The sequence below is a fragment of the Gordionus sp. m RMFG-2023 genome, chromosome 1 (assembly GCF_954871325.1).
Source record: "Gordionus sp. m RMFG-2023 chromosome 1, tfGorSpeb1-WG-v2, whole genome shotgun sequence".
Classification (NCBI taxonomy): Eukaryota; Metazoa; Nematomorpha; class Gordioida; order Chordodea; family Parachordodidae; genus Gordionus; species Gordionus sp. m RMFG-2023.
Genome location: NC_088775.1, coordinates 12,532,048 through 12,559,591, shown reverse-complemented (window position 1 = coordinate 12,559,591; position 27,544 = coordinate 12,532,048). Strand labels below are relative to the sequence as shown.

Genomic DNA, 27,544 nt, shown 5'->3' with positions numbered 1-27,544 from the left:
TTCTTGCTGGCTGGCTAGAATCTCTCAAACCAGTTAACTGCTTGTGCTATTGGAATAAAGCTGTAATATACTATTTCGAAAGGGTTTATTCTAATTGATTTAAAAATCTAAAATGGCCGTCAATATATTCGAAGTGGAATTTATAATATACACTATTAAAAATTAAAATTGGGTACTCATATTAAGTTTTGTTACCAAATTTTATTAAATCCGTTTTTAAATTAGGCCTACCATCGCGTAGTTCAGTAAAAACTATGATACTAATGTCCGTTTCGCGTTACTAGTCAGCTTTAAGTATTTGTTAAATTTTACCTGTTATGTTGTCTATAAACTTAAGCATTTTTCATAATCTAATTTTGTATTTAGCGTAAATTAACCTTTAAAAAAATTTGGGGGAGTAGGGATCTTTCAAGTTATTTTTAGATCACAAACTCGCACGTTCATGACTCTGAAAAAATTTTCGGTCTGCTGATTGGCATCTATGCACCAGGTGTTTATAAAAATTACAATTGGTATGCAAATATTTTGAAAATAAAAAATTAAATTTTGGATAAATATAAGCCATGCCGCGCCAATTTTTTCAAATACGCCCTCCCGTTTTTAGTATGAACGTGCATTTAGGTGGAATTAACAGACCCCTAGTAGGTGGTGCATAAATCTCTTAAAGCGAGAAGTGAGACAGGGAGAGATTACGTGAATTGGTAAAATTTATTTAATACACTGTTTTAAATTTAAATATTAACACCAAAAATATAGAAATGTTATGCAGTTGGAATTACTATTAATTTTATGAACGGGCACTGTCACCAATAAATCTTTTAGCCAATAGATTATTAATATATATAAACGCTTTTATTTTACAAATCAAAATCATTATAATATAATTTAAATAAATATTATTATGTAAAAAAAAGGAATACGGGTATTTAATAAAAAAAAAAATAAAGGGGGTACATTTCAATTTTCATATATAATAAATGGAAAAATATGTTCAATTGAAATACAAATCTGGTGATGGCACCATTTTGGGTCCCTTGCAAAAGAATACGTAATAAATAATAGTTTTCATAAAATGTTAAATAATTAAATAAAGGAGACTAGAATGGCTGTCACCAGCTAATTAGCAATTATTAACACAATTGTCAGTCTTATTAGTATTATATGTCATTAAATATAGAGTAATCTCAATTTAAAAAAAATAAATATGATTAATATTTAAAAAATAAATCAAGAGGTCGAAATATATAATTCCATTCATATCCATAAATAAATTACATTTCGTATATATATTTTTAAAAAATCATGCATCCTTTAAATCAAATTTATTCTTTAAGAACTGAATTTTTGAGCATTAAGAGTTTCTCGGTCAACACATCCTCATCCACGTGATTTTTATTAATTTCCCGATCACCATCGGCAGAACCATTTTGTTGATGAGACGTTGAGTATTCTGAAATTATGAGCCCTAAATAATATTTTTTTTGAAATTGTTTTGTTTAAAAAAAAATTATTTATTGAAAGTCAAACCAAACCGGTTCAGGCCATGATCCGTAGACTAGTCGGGTCTTGCCTGGTTGATTTATACTTTTACATGTTGGCCCATAACCAAAATGCATTGTAGTTTTCCGGGTTATTCTACATTAATTTGAGATTTTTTAGCCTTTTTTTCTATTACAAAATGTGATTTACAAGGATAGCTTCTACTAGATCCTTATACCACTATTTATTTTTTTAGCAGATATCAAACCCGACACTATCGCGGTTAAAAACGGGTGAGATGTCCAAACCTTTTTGTCATCTATAAGCAAAGGCTTGTTTAATATTTTTCTGGAGTAAAACCTTGAGTTATTTATTTTCAAAAATCGGCTCAAATCGAGCCGTTTAACAACACTACGATTATCTAAGAAAGAGTTTGTCCGTGAATATAAATTTCACGTTGCGTTTTAAAAGGTTTAAAAAAAATTGTTAGGAAAAGATGACAAAACAGTAAATTACAAATCTTTATATTCAAATTTTTTTGACCGTTTTGAACTCAAGGTAAAATAACATTGCCCGAACGGACTATAACGCCCTAATTATTATTTAATAATAACGTTTTTCTAAATAATAAATGTAGCAATCAAGATTTTTGCCTACTTATACAGTTGCCCAATTTATCAAAATTTTTACATTCCATCTAATTGTAATTATTAGGAATTTGATTGGGATTAAATATATTGGTTAAAATTAGGGAGTTACTACTCCTATTAGACAAGTTTTACAGCAATAAAGTTAAATTTAAATTATACATAATATTTATTTAAAAGAATGAAAGTGCCAAATTTGATTTGAAAATCAGAAGCCTCAAACCATTATTTTCTTTAATTAATATTCGCCCTAACTTTATTTTTTAAATGATTTTTGGGCATTACCAAGCCCTTGCTTCTTCTAAAGATGGTGCGAAAATTTATTTTAATGAAAGGTCTCAACGCGCGATAGGCGAGTTGTCAATAAAATGGCGCTAACATTTTACCTTTTTTTCTTTAATAATTTTTTTGAATTCGATTTCTTTCCTCCTTCAAATTTCTAACAAAATAAAATATTTGCATAAAAACATAATGCGTAACTTTGACACTCCATAAACATTTCTTTTATCTCGGGTGGGATAGATGGCAGGAGGGCTAATTGATCAATCATATTGGGTACGAATTTCCCGGAAGCGCAAAGGGCGGACTTGGTATGTTCACAAAATGTGATAAGCGTTAACAAGTGAAATTTGAGGGGAGCTATGAAAACATTTATGTGAATTTATCTGAATAAACATAGAATAAGTGTTTAAAAAAATCTATTTAAAATGCTATTTTTGTAAAAAAAATCTTTTATAAGTAAATATTTTGCAATTTTCATCCAAAAAATCTTTTTTTAAAAAAATGACTTTTGCTCAAAATATTTTCGAAACTCAGCAAGAATATTAGAAATAAAACCTCTATGTGAACGAGGTTAAAAAAAAATTAACAAAACCGACATAATGCAATGTAAGTTTTAATCAGAAACCCTTTTTTTTTATCTGGTTTAATAAATAGAAAGATAAAGAGTTATAATATTTGAAACTGTTTTAAAATTTATAATTTCGTGTAAAATAAAAATCTCTACCATTCGATTCCGACAAATCGTTGAACATGGCTTTCAATTTCTCCAATAACTCTTGTCTATAGTTTTGAACGATGACCCTATTATTCATTTATTGGGAATTAAACATATTTATAAAAAAAAGAGAATGTGGGTCATAATAAAGTATTCATGCGATTCTTTTGAACCAATCGAATAATTTATTCGTATTCGTGCGAATAATAAAATATAAAATTCTTATTTGAATTAGAGATCTGCAATGAGGGGGTTTTTAACCCGCCCACTCAATCTCCGGGTGGGTTTCTTAAAATATTTTAAACATTGGGCAGGTGGCGGAGGTGTTAAAAAATATTTTTTAAACAATTCGCCGGCGTGTTGGGCGGATGAATTTTATAATATTTTTCTGTCAAAATGAGCAGAACAAGACTTCAATTTATTAAAAATCATTATTTCATAATATTGAATATTTTATCAGTTTGATTAAAAAATATCTTAAAATAAATGAATAAATAAACAGCCAAACCAGCCGTTAATATAATTTTTAAACATAAAGAGGGTGGGTTAAACAAAATTTTAGAATAAACGGGCGAGAGGGTAAATTTTTAAGAAAAACCATAGTTTGGGTTGGGGAAATGTGAACTAATTTCTTTAAAAGGCAATTAGTAATAGAGATTATGTCCATTTCATTTATATATTGAGAATAAGAATTAAACATTATTATTTATGTCGGACAATTAAAATTACCTATAAGATCTGCAAGATTTTATCTTTTGATAATAGTAAAAACTTGTAACTACTAGAATTAATTTATAAACCCGTAATTCAAAATAAATATAAAATATAATTATTATATATTTTATATATGCATTATTTATTTTGTAGCAACGAGATTTGCAAGACATGTTAGATCCTCGCATTTACATTTTTTCATTGTGCAATTTTGGTTGCGCTGACAATATACATCTATTTTTTTGGATTCCGATTCTAGGTCTAAATCATGAGTGGCCTAAAATTAAAAGTAACATAAATGATGCATTTACATTTTCTTTATAATTTATCAATTAATTTAAAGATGGAAACTTATATTGGCGAAAGTCGAACTTCAGCATTGAGCTGATTGGATAATCTAAAGGAAAATATTCACGACATTTTATGCATTTTTCTAAATACAGTCAATATCCAATTCATAGAATACGAAGTGTTTGAATAAAAAAAATAAATATTTGTTATAGCGGCGAACACCTTTTATTTGATGTTAACCTCCTTCAAATAAGGTTTTCTTCTCTATAATTTCACCCAAATTATCTATAGATTGGCCAAATTATTTTACAAAATAAGGCATTAAACCGACATTTTTGAAATAGGAATAAACACCAATATCTCCACATTTGTTAGGATTATAATATAAATATTGCAAAATAATTAACGAAATTATCTTAATAAACAAAAATAAATATATACCAAGATCCGGTGATGGATAATATTCTCGGAGTTAAATCGTGTTGTTTTCAATTTCAGCTGTAAAAATATTATATGTTAACTAATGCATACTAATTTACTTCGAGAATATTCCATCACATAATCTTGGTATATATTCTTGTTCAATATAAAATGCTAGTCTATATATAATATTTTACAGATACAAATTGGAAACAATATGAATTCATTCTAAGAATATTATCCATCACATGATCTTGGTATATATTTTTGTTTAACATAAGATGTATCAGTTAACATATAATATTTTACAGCTCAAATTGAAAACAATATGAATTCACTCTGAATATATTATCGTATATTTTTGTTTATTGGGATAATTTCATTTATTTTACAATATTTATATAATATCCTGACAAAAGCGAAGGTATTGGTTATTCCTATTTCAAAAATGCCGGTTTTATAATATCTTATTTTGCAAAATAATTTGACTAATCTATAGATAATTTGGTTGAAGATATAGAGATTAAAACCTTATTTGAAAGGGGTCAACATCAAATAAATGGTGTTCGCAGCAATTTTATCAATTAACAGTTATTTATATTTAATATTTTGCATGATAAAAATAAAAAGCGTACGAAAACACATGGTGTATTCTAATGAATTGGATATTGATAATTAGAAAAATATATATAATATCATAATATTTTTTTTAGGTTATCCAATAAGCTCAATGCTAAAATTCGACTTTCGCTAGTATAAGTTTTCATCCTTTTTAAATTGATAAATCATAGCTTACTTATATAAAAATGTAACTGCATAAGCCGATTGTTGTAAATTATAAAAAATTTTTATGTATATTAAAAAATGTCAATCATTAAAAACTTTGATTTTTGATATATTTTTTTTTACAATCATTATTTTTTTTACGATGAAAATTTCTTTTTTTTTAATATAAAATGATTTTTATGATTTTAAATAATTTGAGTATCTTAAATAAAAACCGTTTGTAATCATCTGTTGTGGAAATTTTACTAAGTCTAAGAATTAGTAAGAAGGTCTTTCTGTAAGTTAAGGAGTTTTTTTATATATATATTTGATTGGGGTAAGTTTTCTTTGTTTCGTTTTCGTAGTTTCTTTTTTTTTGACACCGATAATTATCAATTAATTTTTTTTTTAAATTTTTTATGATAAAAATGTATAAAATATATTTAATTTTTAGCCACCGATGGTTTAGATTTAGAAATAGGATCAAATAGATGTATACTGTCAGTGTAAACAAAATTAAATTGCACAATGAAAAAAGATGTAAATACGAGATATCTAATAAGTCGTGCACTTCTCGTTCCATACAATAAATTTGTCAAAATAAATGATTATTTTATTATTTTATTTTGAAATATATCGAAAATAAAAAATCGGTTATGTAAATTAATTCTAGTGTCTTTATATTTTTTTTAGTTACAAGTTTTTTCTATTGTCAAAAGATAAAATCTTGCAAGATCTTACAGGGAAAGTAAATAGTCTTAACTTTAATTGTTCGACATAAATAATAATGTGTAATTCTATTCTATGAAATCGTGATGTCTATTATTAATTACTTAATAAAGTATCTAGTTCACATTTCCGCAACCCAAAATTTTCCTACCAGACTATCTGTTATCAATATGGCGTAAAAATGTAAATTACTTAAACATAAAATTATAGCCGCAAAATAAATTAGTAATTATCTTACTAGCTTATAATTAGGGGGTAAACGTAAAAATCCCCACCTCTTTTACAAAATTTGCCTAGTTTGGTAAATATTATTTCAAAATAAAGAATTTACCCCTAGCAAATTACTAAAAATGTGCATATGATGTTATAAAAAAATATACTAATTATAAGTATATATTAAAAATAAAGACCATGAAAAATTTGTGAGAAATTTATTTTAAAAAAAGGAGTACAAAAGCGAAGAAAATTTGAGATATAAACCGGCCAAAGGCCTTGAAATATGAAGTCCTAACATTATTCAATAAAATCAATGGTAAAAAAAATTAAAGGGACTTCACCCCTTGCAAAAATCTTGGAGTGTTAATCTTTGTTCTTGTATAAAATAATCTCTGATTTAAATCTTATGCTAGTGAGCCAACAAAGATTTTGAATCAATATAAATATGAGGGCTAATTGAATTAATCTGTGCTATATTGCAACATTGAAAAATGAACAAAATACTTAAATTTATTTCGTTAAGCTATAAATATACTTCATAGAAATATATTTTGAAAGGTTATAAATAGCCAAAATAAATCGGCTCCGGGCCTTAGCTAAAAAAAATCGAAATCGGCTATTAATTCAAATTGTTTTCTCTGAGTTATTTGAGACTATATTATGCGAGATATATGAATTGGCCTACAACCTCAGAGACCGGTCAAATCTAAGAGCTAGCGATAACACAAATTCGCTCAACTTGATTTTTCTACCAGGGCTGTGAACCATAATTTGGGCTTAAAATTTTTTTAGTTTAGACTAGAGGTCTGCATTGAGGGGGGGGGGATTCGGCCCGCCCGTTTACACCCACCCATTTAAGTTGGCGGGCGGATGGGCGGGTAAAAAAATTTGAGAATGGGCAAGTGGGCGGGCGGGTTTAGAAATTCAAAAAATGGGCGGGCGGGTTAAGGAAATTTAAAATTTTTGTTCAAAAACAAACTAAAGAAAAATCATAATTAATTAAATGATCAATAACAATATTTCTTTTTTTATTGTACCAATCGTTTTTTTAATTAGTTTTTCGACATCTTTATCTAATTTTTCCCACCATATATAATGTCTCGTAATGGATTTCATTGTTGTAATACTCGGATGTCACGTATGCAATGTATGCAAAACTCTTTTAAATTTAAATTGAATTTTTTTTTATGCTTAAATTAATTTCCTAAATTATAAACTTTTTGTAGGAGTGTAATGCTCAAATATTTTTATTAGAACCTTAAAAAATTGAAAGAATGGCCATTATTAAATTTTATAAGTGGATTTAGGTTAAAAAATTTTTAGACTAATGGGCGGGAGGGTAAAGAATTTTAGACAAATGGGAGGGCGGGTGGGTGTATATTTTTTAAAAACTTTGGACGGGTTGGGCGGGCGGGTTAAAATTTTTTAGATTGGGTGGGCGAGCTTTACATTTTATATTTAAAGGCAACCCATCAACCGGGGTAATATGGGCATGGCGTAGGTCGACCGGGGTAATATGGACAAGGCTTAGACTCAAATCTCTTTCAATAGGGTTCACCGCCCTAGTTACTATCACCCGACAAGTCGGCCTTAACTCTCCGAATCTCATGAAGGCGTATGGTTTAAAGTATATAATTATATGTAATATGTATTTTATTTCATTTTTTTTAAATTTAAACTTTTCTTTTTTCTTGTCCAGTTTTTTTAGGATAATATTCAAGGAATTTGTTTGTGATATATCCAGTAACTCGTTCAAAAATGCGGACGCGTCCTATAAATTATTTAAATTTTAAAATTTACATTTGAGTATTTCAGACATTTATATAAATTATTCGATTCCAATATAATAGATTTTATCTTATCCTTCACTGGGGAAACATACAATTAAGTGGCTTTCACCATCCAGCAGAGGGTGTCTCCAGTGCAGTGAACTTGCATCCACTATTGGCAGTAATTTACCCTACTGTCAGGACCAATTTAATTAAAGAGGGATGATGATACCTCTTGTGGATAAGCCAGAATTCAGTGATTGACAGTAATTTACCCTATTGTCAAAACCCGTTTAATTTAAGAGGACTGATGGTACCTTTTTTAGAGAGTAAGTATAAATTATGAGGTAATATATATATATATATCGTATGGGGATTCGGAATCTCTTGATTTTAAATTTTTTACCGAAGGCGATTTAAAAAATTTTAAAATCCGATTTAAACGGAAATGTATTCTAGCATGTGTAGAGTATCTATCCTATAAATTTCAGCCAATTTTGATATAAATTAAAAAATACTAAAATGTCTATGGCTGAAATTTATAGGATAGATACTCTACACATGCTAGAATACATTTCCGGTTAAATCGGATTTTAAAATTTTTATAATAGCCTTCAGTAAAGGATTTAAAATCAAGAGATTCCGAATCCCCATACGACATATATATTAATATTTTAATTAATTTTTTTTTTATTTGTTTTATTTTATATTCATTTTTAATTATTTATTTGTTTTTTTATATTTTTTTTTATTATATATATTTTTTTAAATAAATATAATTTATAATAAAAGAGCTTAGTTTAGCCATTTTTTTAATTATAGTTTACCTTGAGGAAGATAGATTTTGTGTCATATATTGGAAGTTATCTTTCAGCTCATTGAAATATTCAATATAAGAATCTGATATTTCTTATTTAACTGTTATATGATTTATATATCTTTCCCTTCTTATTGTTGGGTTAAATTAAACACATTTCCTTAAAAGCAGTTGAGTGCGAAAGTCTTGATATCAATTTTTAGTGAAACAATGAGTTGAAATTTTTCTTGATTTCCTCTTAGACTTTATAGCCTATTGTGTGGAAGGAATTGATAAACTTTTTCATAAAAAATATCTTGTATATACTCTTATTTAGCAAAAGATACAACTATCTTGTATCCTTTTGAGATTTTAATAAGATATTTGTACCTGTATCTAAGATATATATTTTTTAGGAAAAATCTGTATCTAGATAATTTTCCCAAAGAACCTACCTAACTCTGAATTAAGGTAATTAATATGTTTATTTCATAAATTAATCATTTTAATTATATAATTGATAATATATTCAGAGCCTTTAAGGGTATATAAGAAAATTTACAATTTATAAAAATGTTTCATTTATAAAATAATTTGATAAAATAAATCATATTAATTACCTTAGACACATAAAGATCAAATATATATATATAATATGCTTTATAAAAACTTCAAAAAATAAAACTTACATTCTGGACTAACGTTTTGCTGATGTTGCTTAGGTGAGTTTTAACAGCGTCGGGAAATTCCATTATAGCTTTCCTTCTCCCCTAGGGGTATATATATATGTATGTAATATATAAGAAAAACTCGTCAGAATTTTAATTATGTAATATTATTATCCAAACTTTTGCCTGTAGCATTCACTACAGATGGGCAAAAACGTGATCAACATTTAACACGTCTAAATGTAAAAAAAATGAAGTTTCTATTTAATCAATATTAAATTTTAAATGGGTAAAAAGGGAGCTTTTTTGATTCACAAATTATCCTTAAATTATTTTTAACCAGTCCAATATTTTTTAATATTCACCCTAAACCGAACCGGTAACTGTTATTGGTTACCCCATCAATTTCGCCCAAATATAGAAAATGAGAGATCAAAATTTACCTAATCGAGCCAAGAATAGGTATAATTTATAAATATTGAGTGAAATGATGAAATCGCGACAGATATTTACGTATATCTCAAAAAATATTATCGCTGTGAGGAATCAGCTATGATTTTGCTAGCCATTTCGCCTAAGAGAATTAGGTTTACTATAAACACAGCGTATTTGTATCCATTTTAGATATATTCTTAGTTCGTTTTTTAAAATCTAGACTTATTTTTGCTACCTTGATCCCGGTTGAAAAAAAAAATTTTTTTTAAATGAAGATTTCAATTGGTATAATTTTTATATCAACTCGATTTCACGCCACTATAAAAATTATAAAAAGATTTTGTTTTTAAAAACTTCAATAGTGGTAGTATTTGTAATATCGGGTCCTTTTTGATGTGACGTTTGACTGTATTGAAGTTTGCAGATTATCAGCAGTTGCTCGAATAATTCGCAACCGACTGTTTTTAGGAGGTATTTGTTCAGGTCATCCTTGATTTTATCTGATAATCCAAAAAAAAATATTTTGGTTTATTATCATATCATTCATTCATCGACTCGAATATTAATTGATTAACTTTGTTAAGATAATCTCTCAACCTGCAATGACATTAAAAAAACAATCTGCAATTATAATTTTTAAATTTGAACTTATTATAAATGTAAATAATTAAATCATATTTTTTAATCAGAGACTTATAATCTCAAAGTTTAAAACATGGATAAAAAATGGATCCATTTCCAGTTCTGAATTTGTTTTAAGTGCTTCCGGTTCCTAAATTTTTTTAAAAATGGGTTCTAGGTTACCCTTCTAAACTTGAGCGGTTCGTATTTTCCAGATTCTCCGTTTCAAATTTTTGTTAGGCCAATCAAAAAAAATTTTTCTTAACAGGTTCCGGAAAATTTCAAATTGGGTTTTTGTTCCAGTTTCTATACATTTTAAAAATCGATTCCTAGATTTGTGCTGGTCCCCATTGGTTCTAGATTATGATTTCCGGTTCCAAAATCTCCTTATAATATATGTAAACTGATCATTATGGCAAAAGAAAGTTGATCAATTTAGAAGCCATTATTAGTTTGCTTTATTTATTGCATATTTTATATTTAAAAAATGGCGAGTCCTCCCTTAATTTTATTTATTAAATTTTCACTTCGTTTAGTACCCCTCTAGGAATCTAACAACTCGCTGGACCACTAGAAGAAATCACCTATCCTCTAACTACAGCTGACAATTATTATGATCTGTTTTTTTTATCGAACTAACAATTACATATATACTTATATAATATTATTAGTAACACAGTAAATTGTGTCTGTAAACATTTCCAAAAAAAACGAACGCGTTCACGTTCAATGTTCACATTCAAAAAAAACGCTTTCACGTTCTAGGTATGTCGAAAGTACATGGAAAAGAAATTCAATCTTGTGACAATATACTTATACTGGATTTTGAACAAATAAAATTACGATTAATAAGCATAAATCAGGGCAAACTGTATATGGTTTCTAAATTGATCAAAAAAAATTTACCTTAAAAAAATTAATGAAAGATTTTTTTTCTGAAATTCCATAGTTGCTAGTCTTTGCATTACAAATAAATCCCTAACCTTTTAAATGATCAGTCTACGCATATCATTAAAAGTCTATGGATTTGATTTGAATAAATTTATTTTCATTTATAAAATAAAAAATGGTATATTTTATGCAAACCATGACTAATAAACAGTTGAACGCCCTTTTGAAATACTGTAATTTTGTGATACAATTCATTAATTCGTTCCTGAATTTTCTCCATTTCTTGCTTAGTTTCGACGCGTTTGCAAGTGACGGACGTTAGGTAGAGCCTTTTGCACTCCTCCTCGTATTCTTGATTTATTGGTCTAGGAATTTATTTATTTCAAAAAAAAATTAATCTAGGGGATAATCTAGCTTTTTTCGGTCGGGATTGCAGGTCTAGGCCGGATGGTCACAGTCACTCTTTAGAACCCGGATAATAGTTCGATCTAGGCCATATCCTTAGTTATATAATTTTTATTTTTATTAAACTTATACGTGTCCCTAATTCGTTTTGAAACTTATTTTTGTTTAGATTAAGTCTATTCAGATTTTGAACTAAGGACACTCTATTCTGTTTCATTTTAAGTATAAGTACTAAAAATATAGATAGCCTCTTTCATTTCAGATTTCTGTTTGGAAATAAGACGAGCTACGGACACAGCCTAAATAATTTAAAAATTAAAGATTGAATTAGGAATAAGAGTATTGTATTTAGTTAAGTGTAAAGGAAAATGTAGTTTTTGATTCCTATAAACAAGCATATAATTCGTATTCAAGAATTTTTCTTAAAAATTATATTTTATTTGACATATTTTCATGTTTTAGCATTTAATAAATAAGAGGTCTAATAAATGATAAATTAAATAATTAGTTTTAGCTCTCATATTAAGTTTAATATGTTTATTTCCATTTTGAAGGGAAAATGTAAGATATAGGATGGGAAGTCTTGTCCAATAATGTGATATCGGTTTTTTTTTAATTTAGGACCAAGATCGATAACAATCTTATCTAGTTATACAACATAAATTCAAGAGTATGATGTAGTAAGACTTAGCCCAAAATTTATTTATACTTAACAGAAATATTAATCTAGGTTTGAGGCCATAAACCTTAAATAAGTTCTACTTAGTCAATAATTTTTCAATTTAATCATAATTTTTTTTAAATTAAAATTATTTTCGCAAATTCTTTCCTTCTTCCGAGTTTTCTTTCTCTCTTAATCATTCCAAGTACATTCTATTCTCCATAAAAACTTTTTAAAAAATCAGAATACATTTGCAAAACTCAATTAGTAAATTGCATAAATAAAAAAACGCAATATAATCTTTAATCTAGTAAACGATCTTTTGTGAATTTACTGGCTCAAAATTTGGCCTATAAGATCGAGCACCGACTGTAACCGCTCGTCGCCTGCGTCTTCGCGTCCTCTGAAGTTATTAAACACGTTTTCACTGATTTTTTCGCGTATGTCATCAATGTCGAAAGCTATTTCTTTCGCGGGGCTACCAGATTCGTTTTTAGAATTTTCAAGATTTTTCAGTCTCTGCTGAGCGAGAACATTTTTGCCAGACGTAACACTCTTGGTCTTGTGTTCTCGGGCGCGAGAATTTTGGGAACCACCACCTTGGTTTTCTTATGTTTGAAATAATTCAATTATAAATGTAAAATAAAAGGATGATTTTCTTTTCTTTCTTTTTTTATGGTAGATAAGTTTGGAATTCATATTTATGCTAATTTATTAAGAATGTACGTTATTTAGGGCTGTATCCAAGAGCATCAAAAAATTAAATTCACAAACTTAAATTTCAAGGAAAATAAATAAACAAGCTATTTTAAACAAAAAATAAAAACATGTCCAAAACTTTATTCTAGAAAATTTTATAAATTTCAAAATTTAACATGATTTCAATAAAAATTTTAAAATTTGCAAAATTTTTGAAACTTTTTAAATTTTCGACACAGTCTTACCAATTACACTTTATACCGCTCAAATGTTTTACTATTTGCAATAAATAATTATTTATTGTAATATATATAATAAAATATTTGAAGTGTTGCCTCAGGCTTATAAAATGCAATAGAGGTTTTAAAGAAAATTAAATGAAAGATTTTTTAGAATAAAAATCACAAAAGATTTATTTGTAAAAGATTTTGCTTAGGTAAAATTTGATCCAAAAACTTGAACATTCTCAAAAAAAATATTTGAAGACATTTCAAACTCCGAATATATTACAATAGAAAACATATTCACATTAATTTTATTGTAGTAATTTAATTATGAAACAAATCAAAAAATATAAAATAACAAAAAATTTTAAAACTTAAAATTAAGATTGCATAGATTACCTATAGTATAGGTATATTTCATTTACCTCTGGCATGCAATTATGAATAAGTGAATAATTAGGCAAAATACTACTAATATAAAAAAAATAGCTAAGATAAAAATATCGATATACATTTGTCAGAACTTAATATTTTATTTTTATTCAAATTTTACTTTATACGTAGATAAACAAATCATCCCATTTATATGGCTAAGGCTAAATTCATAGAGGGATCCGATCCAATTTATGGGCTGACCAATTTTTAAAATCCGTTTATGGGATCATTCTTTCTTTATTAATATTATTTTACCATTAATTCTATTCGCAATAATAATCGAAATATTATTTATTTTAATTTTTAAAAAATTAATCTCATTATAAGATTTAAAAAGTGCTCAGCTGATAAATCGGATCCATGAATCCAGCCTACCTCTCCTTTTCCCCATAAAGAAATATGAGTAGTTCCTGCGACGATATAATTTATACATTAGACAACAAAAATTGAATTCTGATAAAGTGAAGTTATAGTTAAAAAAAATCAATAATTGATTAGTAGTAAAAAAATAAATAAATAATAAAACTCGTGCTAGATCTTTTCTTTCGTTCCTCTTTCCTGGAGACGCCATTAGTTTCGTTTTCGTTAGCGAAGCCGTTATCGACCAAATTTTTGTTGCCTACCTTGGCAAGGCTATTATTTACGTTCTCCACATCTTCATCAAATAAGAGATAGGGCGTATGGCTTTGAAAGTTCTTGGATGTTGGATTATATTTTTTTTTATTATATAGATTTACATAGGTGGAAATAAGAATTTCGACCCCAAAATAGGATTTCAAATCTCAAGGTTTTTCTTTCTCATATACTCAACTGAAATTGATAGTCGGGTCTGCTAAGAAATTAAATAAATAAGTTTATTTCATGTTGGATTTGTATAATAAAACTAAATTACTCCACTAATTAAATTAGCCATCAACAAGTTCCATTTTCTTTCTCTTATTATTTCTAATTTTTTCCTTTCATTCTTTAGGGAATTTAATCGATTAAAAAAAAAGAATGTTGTTGCATGAATGATTCAAAATCAAAAAAAATATCAAGGCAAATAACACCACTAGTGCGGTAATCTAAGCCCAACCAATGGTCCCTACAACGGAAAAGAGGGGGTCCAAAGCAACTGCTTCTAAAAATTTGAGTGGGAGTACTTTTATTTTAAATTTAATTCTTTTATTACACCCATCCATAACTAATTGATTTCTGGTTTGTTATATCGTATTCAACCTCGTGATTCATTATATTAAATAATAAGTGAGGAGGGGGGGGGGGGAGGATGTTATTGTTATATTTTAATAAATTTTGGTCGATCTTTAGCAAATTAGGTTGTATCAGAGATTTCTTGTCATAAAATTATTTTTCCAATTTCAAAATATGCCCAAGAATATTACAAATAAGATACAAATGCATACTTAATAATTGCACATGGCATAATATAAGAGATTATAAATAGACGGACCACATTAGAAAAAGATATGATGGATTTAATTTTAACCATATAACCCAGAATTTTTGGATGTTTTTCAAAGGCACAAGATTTTATGGTGGAGAGAAATCTACCTTTAGATTTTCAGTTCTAGAATTATAACATTACAATCCAAAAAGGAGAGATATATATATTTTCATCAAATATAATATTTTATTTTACCTTTAAAACCAATGTGTTTTATGCTGCACCTGATTTGATTATTATGCAGTTTAATGAAAGATTTAATGAAAAATCAATGAATCAAACATCATTTTTTACACCAAAGTGAATGGCAGAAAAGTCAATCGTTAAAGATAATTTCGAGTATATCTGTGAATTTTACCATTTAAATTCAAGTAATATTTTTGAAGAAATGTTGAAGTTTGGAAATATTTATAAGATGGCTAAAACAGGGGATGTAATTATTACATGTGACCCAGAGGTTAAAATCTAAAGATTTGTCAGATTCTGAGAATTGTAAATTTATTTAATTAAAATATTTTTACTAAAACATTATTTAGTTTCTTCTTCTGATGATGATAATTCTGAGACTTATGATTTAGACTAAAACTATTCGTTTATTTTACCTTATCGTCTACTTTTAAATTTTTTTGCTTACACTTTAACAATTTTATATAAATATTTATTAACCATTCCTACTACAAAGGGTCATGATTAAAATTAAATTAATTAAAACAAGACTTCGTAGACCATGAAAGATCCATTTCTTAATAATTTAATCATTTTATCAATGGAAAAAATTTTTTTAAACAATTAAATATTGATTAAATTATAAATTCTTTCACTTTCTCTTCCTAATTTGTCTAAATTATATATTTTTTTACATTTTATTTATATATTACATATTAAAGATTGATGAATTAAAAATTGTTTCTGAATTTATGGGTGTCAAATAATTAACCATTTTTTTAAGGGAAGGGGGGGGGGACACTTTTCAGGGGGGTATTTTACTTCCATCACTCAGAAGGTATAGGCCACTGAGCTCAACAACAATTTAAATAATATCTTAATTAATCTCAAACAATTTCCTATATTTCTTTTTATTAATATAAACCATGGTAGGTGACATCTTATTTTATAAGAAACTAATTTGGTCCTAGTGATTCTCAAAATATTACATATTATTTATTTTTAAACAGCAACATGGTTGGTGTTTGATAAATAAAACGTATATAAAACTTCAAACAATACTTTCTGAGCCTTTTCTTTGATGGGCTCTGAGAAAAGTTTGGAACAGGAGATTATAAAACATTTGGCAAGGAGAAAAGTGGCATCTTCTGTGAGTAGCAAAGTCTCATTGGTGTTAACATTAGGGCTATCCCACAAAAAAGTTGCATCATCAATGAATTTATATTTTGCAGCAATAGGACATTTTCTGAATAGGTTGACTATGGTTTGTGCATCTCTGATGGTCATAAATGATGGAATCATTTCCTGGTAGGTGGGGGTAAAAATGCTATTTTTTATTTGAAGTAAAAAGAGGAAAGGCTAGCATATTCTATATAATAAATGAATTTATCAAGGGGCTAATTAGCTTTGTAGACACTGAAAAGTTACTTTTTCAATGTATGAGTGAATGTTATAGATTTTTTATGAACTAGCCAGCCTTATAAAAAAAATGATAATAATTTATTCTTAACTAGAATGTCACAATAGTGTGATGATGATAGATTTATTTCAATATTTGATAATATTGTATCTAAAATAGATTGGTGAATGCAAGAATCATTAAGAAATATTGGAATTTGGTTGGTATCATTTAATTCTTCATTTAATATTTTAGTAACAAATGTCTTAGGATCAAATATACTAATTTTGTGTAGTCCATCATATTCTAAAATAAATTAATATTACAAGGATTGCTATTTTTATTACCTAGATATTTATTCTGACTATAGTATGATAATACCCAACACCTTTGCATATTAGTGAATATCAGTGGAATATATTTGATAAATATTAATTTGTCTTTCTTGTTACCCTGTAAAATGCCTCTTACCTCATTATCAACTATGAGTTTTTCAACAAGGTCTATGGAGTAAAACAAATCATTACAATTATTAATTATTTTATTGTAAAACTTATAATCAAGTTTTCATTGATTTGATAATGAGAAGTCAGATATTCCAAATTCATAGGTCTAATATATATAATTAATTGACAATATAATAGGGTTATAAAACTTTGTTGTGGCTATCAAGAGGCCCCTAAGTTTACACTTTTGACTATTGACATAATTTTCAGTATACAATGTCTTTGCATCATTATCATATATACCATGAATCGTTTTTAGTAAATTGTGTTTAATAACCTTTTTATTTTTTTTACTAGATATTTAAAATATTTAAAATACATTATGAATATATTCCCCAGGAAGATCAAAGGATTTTGCTAAGTCGTTGATAAAAAAAATGCCATGTAGAGATAATTTTTGATTGACTTCTTCAGCTATAGATTGTTCATACTGCCTACATATCTCATTAAAATTTAAATAACTAATAAACAGACTTGCTAATAATTTGTCCCAAAATAAATTTCAAAGAATTATCTTGTTTTAGTAAATCTGTTACAGCATTTTGAATATGATTAAGGTCAAGCTTTAATATGGTTGCTAGGTCTACAACATTAATCCTACCTATAAGTTTTATTAAAATAATAATTTATCACAAACAAAAACCTCCAGAAGCTTGTAATTCCTCTTTAATTTCCTTTATCAGGTGTTTTGGGGTAATGAACTCTTTCCCATCTGTAGTAAAAATTAGTTGTATAAGATTATTTCCACTTAATTTATTCACAATTTCAATACAATTATTATCAGATAATCTTGAATTAAAATATAAATATAAACTCTCATTAACATTAAGAGAACCTGTTTATATGAGTATCCTCCTGAATCTTCTTAAAAAAATTAGATAAATTTTCAATTTCTGACCAATCTCCCATATTTATAAACTATATGACTAAAAAAAATTTAAGAAAATTTATGTATGAATGGTTAAAACATGTGATTTAAAGGACGCGTTAGAGAATAGCTATATTGATAAAATAAAATTTGATAATCATATTATGGCAATAATTAGATTATAATTCTAATACATAAAATAATTCATGCCCTATTTAAATAAAGATGTTAAACATTGTAATGGGTTATGTAACGTTAGGGGATAAAGTGACAAAGCGTAAAATTTATTACGTGGTATTCAATTGATTATTTATTTGTATTAATTAAACCATATAATATATTAATATTAATAAGTCCTTGTTTTTGAGTAATTATCAAGAGCGAAAATTGTTACATTTTAAATTTTTTAGCAATTTTTCTTCATTTGAGGTAGATTGGATAAACGATAAAAATTTTACTCTTTTTAAATCCCTACTTTAAACTTGTTATTGAAGGCACAGTTATAATTTTATTTCATTCAAGTTTTGTAAAGTAGGTTTTGGTATTTTTTTGAAATTTTTAAAATTGAAATTAAACAATATATTTGTTTGATTTTCACTTTTTTATAGAAAATTAATAAACAATTTTTTTAATTTTTTTTAACATAATAAAAAATTAAAATATATCATAAATGCAGTGGCATAGCTAAAAATTTTCCTTAGAGGGGGTCCATACATATAAAATCTTGGCCGGGTTTATCTTATAAATCATATTTGTTTTTCTTATAATATAAAAGTCCTAGAATTATTGATCATTTTAATTAATGTTGTTAAACGTCTTGATTTGAGCCAATTTTTATAAACAGCTTACTCAATATTTTAGCCAAAAAATTTTTTCTCAAGCTTAGAGATTTCACGAATAATGTCTAAACTTTTGTATATTACCCATGAGCAATTTTCAGGCTTGCATAATTTTCTGGCTAATATATTAAGTTAACCATATATATCGGCTCAAATTGAGCTATTAACATCACTAATTTTAGTTAAAATAACACATTTCGACATAATTTTTATAGATATACGTTTCAATATATTATACATACTTTTATAAAAATTAATTTACAAATAAAAAGCGATTATTTAAAATATAAATATTATATTGTTTTAATTATAAATATTATATTGCCTTAATTATAAATTATATACTTTATAACTATTAGTATTAAACATATAAATTGCTTTTTATAAACGATATAAATTACTTTAATTATAATTGATATTTTTTATAATTAATAGTGTTTTATAACACATTTAAATTATAGATTAAAATATTATAAATGTTATCTATAATAAAATAAATGTTAAAAAAATTTTTATATATAACAAAACATAAATTTTATATAAACTATTGTAAAACAATTTATAAATAACGAAATATAATTTTATGTGAACTAAACAAATTTAAAATAATAAGTGCTTATTTGAAAAAATATTTCGATTGCTTTTGATTAAAAAAAACTAAAAATACTATGTTAAAAAACTTTATATTTTATATATTTAACTTAATTCTTAATGGCCCTTTGGCCATTTCCTATATGACCTCATTTAGGATAGGATTAAGATCTCTATATATATTCAGAAGAGCCAATCCATTGGTCATCGCCTGGCCAGAGGTTACCCTTAAATAACTTTTAAGTCGAGTCAATGTCGAAAATGACCGCTCATTGGCCCAAGTAGTTATGGGAAGTGTTGCTAATATTGTTAAAAGTGTTTTGATATTTGTTCTTAAGTTTAAAGTTTCCTTAAATAATTGTAATGCCTCAAGAAAAATATAAATATTCATGGTATTTATTTGATATAAAGTTACTTTTGAGTTTTGAACGTATAATTTAAAAAGGGGGATATAAACTCGACCCCCCCCCCCTATAGCTACGCAACTGCATGCTGCATAAATGTATCGTATGAGTATGAAATTTTCTTTTTATTTATTATAAAAAATATACAATTTTAGATTTACTTCCCGTACATACTTTTTTTAAACGTAGTAAAATATTATATTAATTTTTTTTTAACGTGGTAAAAATAATATTATTTTTTGTGGACACATTTTGTAACATTTTTTTATCTTATTCGGTTTTTGAATCGAACTAGAAAATAAATACGATAACTCAACATTTATCGCACCCGCTTAGCGCTATGTCCTCGGTAAAGCAGCTTATCATCAGTCCTCATGGGTTCTTAAATTTTATTGTTATTTATTTTTAAAGTTGTGTTTTTTGGCCTGATATGTGCAGATTCAACAGAAGATCGACCACTCCCTCTTAATGGGCGAGTCTAGGAGTAGGTGATCAGTAATATTTTAACATCGAGAATATTAATATGGTATCAAGTAATCTGTAATATTTTAACATCGAGAATATTGATATGGGTATCAAGTTAAGGTTCATTAATATTTTTTTCAAGTCAAAAACAATATTCACTCTTAGTCAATGGGTTGGACTGGACATGGTATAAAGGTGGAGGGAATGGGTTAAAAAAAATAAAAAATTTTATATGGTTATCAAATAAAAAGTAACATCTATCGAAAGTAAGAAAAAAATTCTCATTTCCCTGTCATCCTTGACAGACTGTTTAAATTTTATTTAAGCTTTTTTTAAAAAAATTACAAGGGAAGTAATGCCTCTCTTGCTTCTATGAACGCTTCGTTACTGGCTTCTTAAGGATTTTTTAAGAGAGAGAAGCACTATTAGGCGGGGTTTTCTTAAATTTTATTAAAGGTCTTTGAGTTCACTTATTATAGGCCTCTGGAATTAAAAATAATTTTGTTTTCACTTTTTTTAAATAAAAATACTCTTATTTCTAAATATATTTTGAATTATAGCCGTTATTTTAAAAATTTATTAACTTTTACTAATTTTTCTTTCAAATTCTTTTTTATTGTGATATATTGTATACATTTTGGAGTAAAAGGATGGGGGGGGGGATTATATGCAGTGGAAATTTTTTATTATCTCTAATATTTAGGCCAATCTGCGATGTCATTTGGTTGTTACTATATGTCACATTATAATTTTAAAAAAATTATAAATCATTAAAAATATAATATAAGGTTTTAATAAGTAATATATTGTTATTTATATGTTTACTGATTTATATTAAAACAGGTTTTTATTCATTTATTTTTATAATCATACGAAATAAGTGAATTAATCGTTTATTAAAAAATAATTATTATTTTGATTTCTATCATTATAAAATGATACGCTATAATTAATATCTTACAATTATAAATTTACTAAAATAAATTAAAGAAATTGATTAGAAAAAAATGCACTATTAGGACGTTCATGGATCAACGCTTTCAAAAATATCTTGAATAAGTTCATAGCAAAAATTAATACAAGTTATGATGATAAAATTAAAAAACTGACCAAAAACTGCGAATCCAAAATGACTAACATACCAATTAACAAAGCAAATGTCAAGCTATATTTAAGGAGAGATGCCTTACCTAAGATTATAACACCAAGGTGTATACCTTACAAAAATTGAAGTTGTGGGTAAAGAACATAATAGATGAATACAAAAAAAAATCATCGAGCCGGTTAAAGATGTTAGATGGCAAGTCCTATAACGCCATCTACAAGAATGATGGGAACATTAGGCTTTGCGCTGACTTTAAAGACACAATTAATTCAACTCTAGAAGATTTTAAATATCCACTTCCACGAATAAATGATTTAATAACTTTCGGGAGAAAAGAAATTTACCAAGATCGATTTTAAAAACGCATTTCTACAGATTCCCATTGATAAAAGCTGCGGAAATTTTTCGACAATATCCACACACAAGGGATAATACCAATTTACTAGACTTCCTTTTGAGCTAGAGACCTAATCTGCATTATTTCAACAAATAGTGGATTCTGTGTTGTAATATGAAAGATATCATATTTATATCGATGATTTACTTATAACTGGAAATAACGATAAATCTCATTTAAATAACATTAAATAAGTTTTGGAAAGAATCGTATTATATGGTTTAGTACCTAATTGCCAAAAGCTTGTTTTTCAAAAATGAAATTCGTTTTCTGAGTCATGATATTGACAGAAAGTAGATACATGCGAATCATGACTAGATCAAAGCAATAATAAGCATGCCAGAACTAAAATTAGCTTCTGAACTATCAACATTTCTGGAAATGGCTGACTACTAGAGAAAATTTTAAAAGACTTTGCAGATATGCTGATCCTTTATACTAAATTGTCAACAAAGAAAAATGGGCATGGAATTTAGAACACTCTAGATGTTTTAATGATTTAAAGACGTTGATTAGTCTTCCTACAACATTGATTTATTTTAACCCCAAATTACTCATCGGAGCTACTGATGCAACTCTATGTAATGTATTTCACACTTAAATAGATGGCAAAAATAGCATTTGCATCAAGAACTTTATTAAATTCTGAAATGAATTACACCAACATAAGGCTCTTGCTATAATGTTTGCCATCAAGATATTCCAGGAATATTTAATTAAGACTATATTTGCACTTATCATTGACCATAAAACTCTCGTCTATATTTTCACTAAGGGTCTTAAGGACAACAATACTATGTCCTTGCAGAAATGGAACATAACTTTAGGTAATGATTTCAACATAAAATATAAAGTTGGCATACAATGTTGTTCCTGACTGTAAGATTACCATAAAAAGATAATATTACAATTATAAATGATTTAGGGGATATACCTATTAACTTCAAAATATGTGACGAAACTTATAAAGTGTTACATCTGAATATTATTGTAAAGGTTAAGATATATTTTTAAAGGTCACGTTATATATATTTTAAAAGGACATAATTTGTATATTATATTAACTTTCCGACATGTAATATTATATTATCGAGGTTAATCAAATTGCATATTATTAGAAGTTAAATTGGATAATTATATAAATGTATATATACAAAAGAATTACAAATAAAATTCATTATCGTTTTTTTTAACTTTAGATTTAATATATAGATATTAAAATATCGAAAGTGAGAAATGATATAAGAATAAAGAACCTATAAAAAACAAAATTTATAAAAACATTCAATATGAACTAAGTATCAGTAAAGATTGTCTTTATAAGAACAACAAAATCATTCCATCAAGTATGTGAAAAAATATACTGCAAATATTACATGAAAGTCAATAGGAGCAGGAAAAATCAAATCCTTAGCCAAAGTTTATATGTGGTGGTCCGGTATGAATACGACATAGAGATTGAAGTAAAAAGTCGTGACAATTGATATACATATTTTGACAATACTAAAAATAAACCAAGGGTTTCGGCAACTAAACCCTTTAAAAGGATACATATAGATTATGCGGGTCAGTTCACAAAAAGGTTAATAGTGGATGCCTATAGTAAATTTCCAATTATTGTTCCTGTCAAAAATTACTAAAAGATATTTTTAAAAAATCTCGCTATTTGGAATACCTGAAACTATAGTCTTTTCGAGAAATTTTGCAACGATTATGGCATAAAACATATACAGACGTCAAAATACCACCAGCAGTCTAATTGCCAGATGGAACGTATGATGAGTACGTTTAAGATGCACCTGAAAAGAAATATAAAGAATAATTTAGATATTTCACTTGATAAATTCTTATTCAATTATATAAACACAAAATGACACAACAGGAGTTGCACCTTCCAAAAGAATGTTTAATCGCGATATTAGAATTCAATGGGATTTATTAAACTGTTAGTGGAAAAGGAACGTTATACTATCACTTAATTGAACCATGAATGTAGGAGATTTTATTTAATATAAAATACAAGATGAAAAATTTAATAAAGGCATTATCACACACAAACAGGTGACATGATGTTCCAAGTTACTACAGATAAAGATATAGTAAGGAAGGAGACAAGACTAGTTATTTTATTAAGAAAATTCATTCCAATTATTCAAATCGAATACAAATAGTAGAAATTTTTATTTAACTGGCCATGTAAAAATTTATTTTAATTCTATTCAATAAAAAATAAATTTGCATATAGTGGTATATCTTCAACAATATAATATCTAGACAGTATAAATATTTTATTTATCTAAAGGTGACATTTTTCGTGTTGTAAGAAAAATATTTATTTGTTTATAAATTTTTAAGATGATCAAATAAAGTTGGAACAAATCCATATTTGAAAGATCTGACCCAGTTTTTTTAAAAATATCCTGATTCCAGTACATCTTCAATCTCAAGTATTAAAAAAGTTACCAAAAGAATTCCAGGTTGAAAGAGAAGGTAATTTTGTTATAATTTTTAGAAATATATAAAACAAAAAATAGTTTTAATAGTAAAACGTCAACTTGCGGATTGAATAGAATTACATTTTTAAATTTTAATTATTTTAAACATAATTATATTAAAAGATTTAAACCATCTATTAATAGATTGGATTAATTTATTATATTATTGAATATATATAGTAATTTAATTTTTATAACTTGTTTATATCATAAGGAAATGATTCTCAGCTCAATTAATAGAATATAAATATAAAATTTTTACCGAATTTGAATTTACCTAAGCATTTGCAGTTTAGTCAAACCGAAAAAAACAATGCCAAACAAATTAAACGTTAAAACATATTTATTGAAATAATAATGATCATTAAATTTAAATATTAATTAGAATAATTGTAATAATAATATATATATTTAAAATAATGATATAGATAACAACAAGATATGGATATTCTAATTTTTTTTGGAGAGAAAAGAGGATCGAATTTCTGAATCTTTCTACCAAAAAAAATTCCACGTGTTCCTGAAACTAGCACACGAAAGAGTTTTTTACAGCTGAATTGACCTTTAATTCAAGGGGAGATGATACATATGTCCGTTAAAATTTGAATAAATTTAATTTCAATGATAACTATAATTTTTTTTTTTTTAAACAAAAACTTTTATTCCAATTTATGATAATAATAATTTTTTATATAATCACAATCTATGTATATTTATCATAATAATAATATATTTAAAAAAAAACAATATTCTAATATTTTATAATAAATCATTTATACAATTTTTACATAACGGAATTTAAGAAAAATATATAATTTAACAATTCTAGAAATTTTAAGAAATTTAACAACCAACGACTTCATAATACAAAGTATAATAATGGGAATATAATTAGTGCAAATGATAATACGAGGAAGAAGGGGGGGGCGGGTAATTTTAAATGATTTAGGGAAGAAGAAGAAAATATAGATTAATCGGGCTCCCCGGGGAATGAACCAAAATATAATTTAATTTATAATTAGCTTTCTATTCAATGAAGATCTAAAAATATGCCGATATAGCTGAAGTGTATATCTTATTTTTATTTTTTCTCAAACCCCGAAAGTTTATTTATAACGGTTCAATATATAAAAATTTATAATGGTTAAAGTTCGGTTTTGTGGTTCTTAAGAAAAAATTATAAACGTTCGGTTCGGCTAATTGTAAAAAGTTTATAAAGGTTCCGGTTATAAAATTATTTTTAATGAATCAACAGCGAAAACAAGTTTTTATTAAAAAATTATCACTTTTGGCTTCGGAGTTTTTCATAAAAAGATAGCAGTTCAAATTTGAATGAAACTAATATAAATTAAAAAACCTTAATGTTAATAAATTTTCTCCAGTAGGCGCATGAAGATTGAGCCGAATTATCGACATTTAGCCATTACCAAATTTTTTAAATTTCATGGTTTGTCTGAGTTAAATCTACCATCACCCCCCCCCCCTTCACTCACTTTCCTATATAATCAAAATACATGAAATTATATGATTCCAATTCTCTTCAGATTCGGTTCAGGCGTTTTATTACTTTTTGTTTGGCAAATTTCATATTTCTGTAAAGTTAATGGAAAAGAAATGATTTCTTATTACTTTACCTTTTTTTTCTTTCTCTCTTCAAAAAAATGTTTGATTTGTAAATTTCATATTTTGTAAAACCTCTATGTTTATAATAAAATGATATCACATACTACGATGGATTAATAATATGAATATTTTATACTATTATAAATTAATTAAAATGTTTGATATTTATTGATCATTTATATACAAATTTTTTTTTAAAAAAACAGAGAAAGCTTGATCAAAATACCACTTTTCAAATAAATTTTAAATGCAAAATATCTGACATATAAAAATTTACACATAATATTATTGTTGGCCAAAGAACATTAGGATGGACTCTACGAAAATAATCGCGAATTAAAAAAAAATAAGTAGATTTTTTTTGCCGAATAATATTAAGAAATTTAAATTTTGTCCAAATTCGCTGGCGAACTATTTTTTATATATATTTATTTTAATGTTCAATTACAGTTCAAATTATGGATTATTTCTTTAAATTTTTATGGGTTCAGATCTAGTTTGAAGATTTTCCAAACCCTGCTCTATTGTCACTATCCAAATTCAATATTTTGAAAATAGATAACAGCACAAAGAAAGATGTGATGAAGAATGCCCTGATTTCAATTTTTACCGAAAATAAGAAAGCAAATTAAAACCAAATAGATAATTAATTTTTGTTTTTAAAAAAAATTCTAAACAAAATTAAGATCACTTTCTAATATATAATTTTTTCATTTTTTGAATCAAAACTTTATTTCGGTAGCCAAAGATATTGTTATTAGAAGAAATTATTTATTCAAATAATCATTAAAAAAAATAACAATATTATAATATAGCTATAATCGATTTCATTTATTAGTGTTTATTTAGTAGTGTTCTCTTCTCTTCTTATATACAATATAACCCAATTTAATTTAAAATCAAGAAATATAGTTAAATTTGCAGTATCTGTGGTGGGTACTAAATTTTTTTTAATATAAAATTTAAATATTTTATAGTATATAATTTAATACATAAATATTTTTTTTCCATTAATAAAAAAAATATGTATTCAAATATAATATTTGCATTTAATCAATTTTTGTATTTTGTTAATCTTTTTTATCCCTCCCCCTCCCTTTCGAAGATAAAATTTAAAATAAATATAAAAAATTAGAATTTTATTTTTATCGCGGTAAAAACGAAGGCGGAGGATTCAAAAATGCCGTATATTGCTTTAGCGCGTTTTGCAAATAACTGCATATTTGGCGGGAATTTGAAAGCATACAATTAACCAATAGCGTATAAATATTAAGAATTCGGTCCCATATCAAGGAATTATCTATGTTATTTTATTTTTAAATTTAAAAAAGATAAATAATTTACGAATATATAAATTTCTTTTGTTTATTTCTAAATTCAT

At 26.3% G+C, this 27,544-nt stretch overlaps 2 protein-coding genes across 2 annotated transcripts in view; both read right to left on the bottom strand.

Annotated features, from left to right (window-relative positions):
- Positions 1-900: 900 nt before the first annotated feature.
- On the bottom strand, positions 901-18,331 carry LOC135931718 (E3 UFM1-protein ligase 1-like). Its single transcript, XM_065468994.1, has 18 exons — positions 18,212-18,331; positions 18,020-18,165; positions 17,851-17,977; positions 17,696-17,810; positions 17,526-17,653; positions 17,424-17,482; positions 17,218-17,373; positions 16,983-17,176; positions 16,534-16,776; positions 14,389-14,557; positions 12,839-13,112; positions 11,634-11,803; positions 10,281-10,426; positions 9,513-9,593; positions 7,938-8,029; positions 3,133-3,209; positions 2,607-2,765; positions 901-1,465 (listed from the first exon to the last, which is right to left on the bottom strand). The coding sequence occupies exons 1-18, from the start codon at positions 18,283-18,285 to the stop codon at positions 1,323-1,325; spliced, it is 2,553 nt and encodes an 850-aa protein (XP_065325066.1). The 5' UTR covers positions 18,286-18,331; the 3' UTR covers positions 901-1,322.
- Positions 18,332-27,022: 8,691 nt separating this feature from the next.
- The window catches only part of LOC135931680 (protein MON2 homolog), a 42,102-nt gene continuing 41,580 nt past the window's right edge, over positions 27,023-27,544 (bottom strand). The window contains exon 30 of the mRNA XM_065468947.1: positions 27,023-27,463. Coding sequence (XP_065325019.1) covers positions 27,309-27,463 — 155 coding nt within the window. The 3' untranslated portion in view covers positions 27,023-27,308. The remainder of the gene's footprint in view (positions 27,464-27,544) is intronic.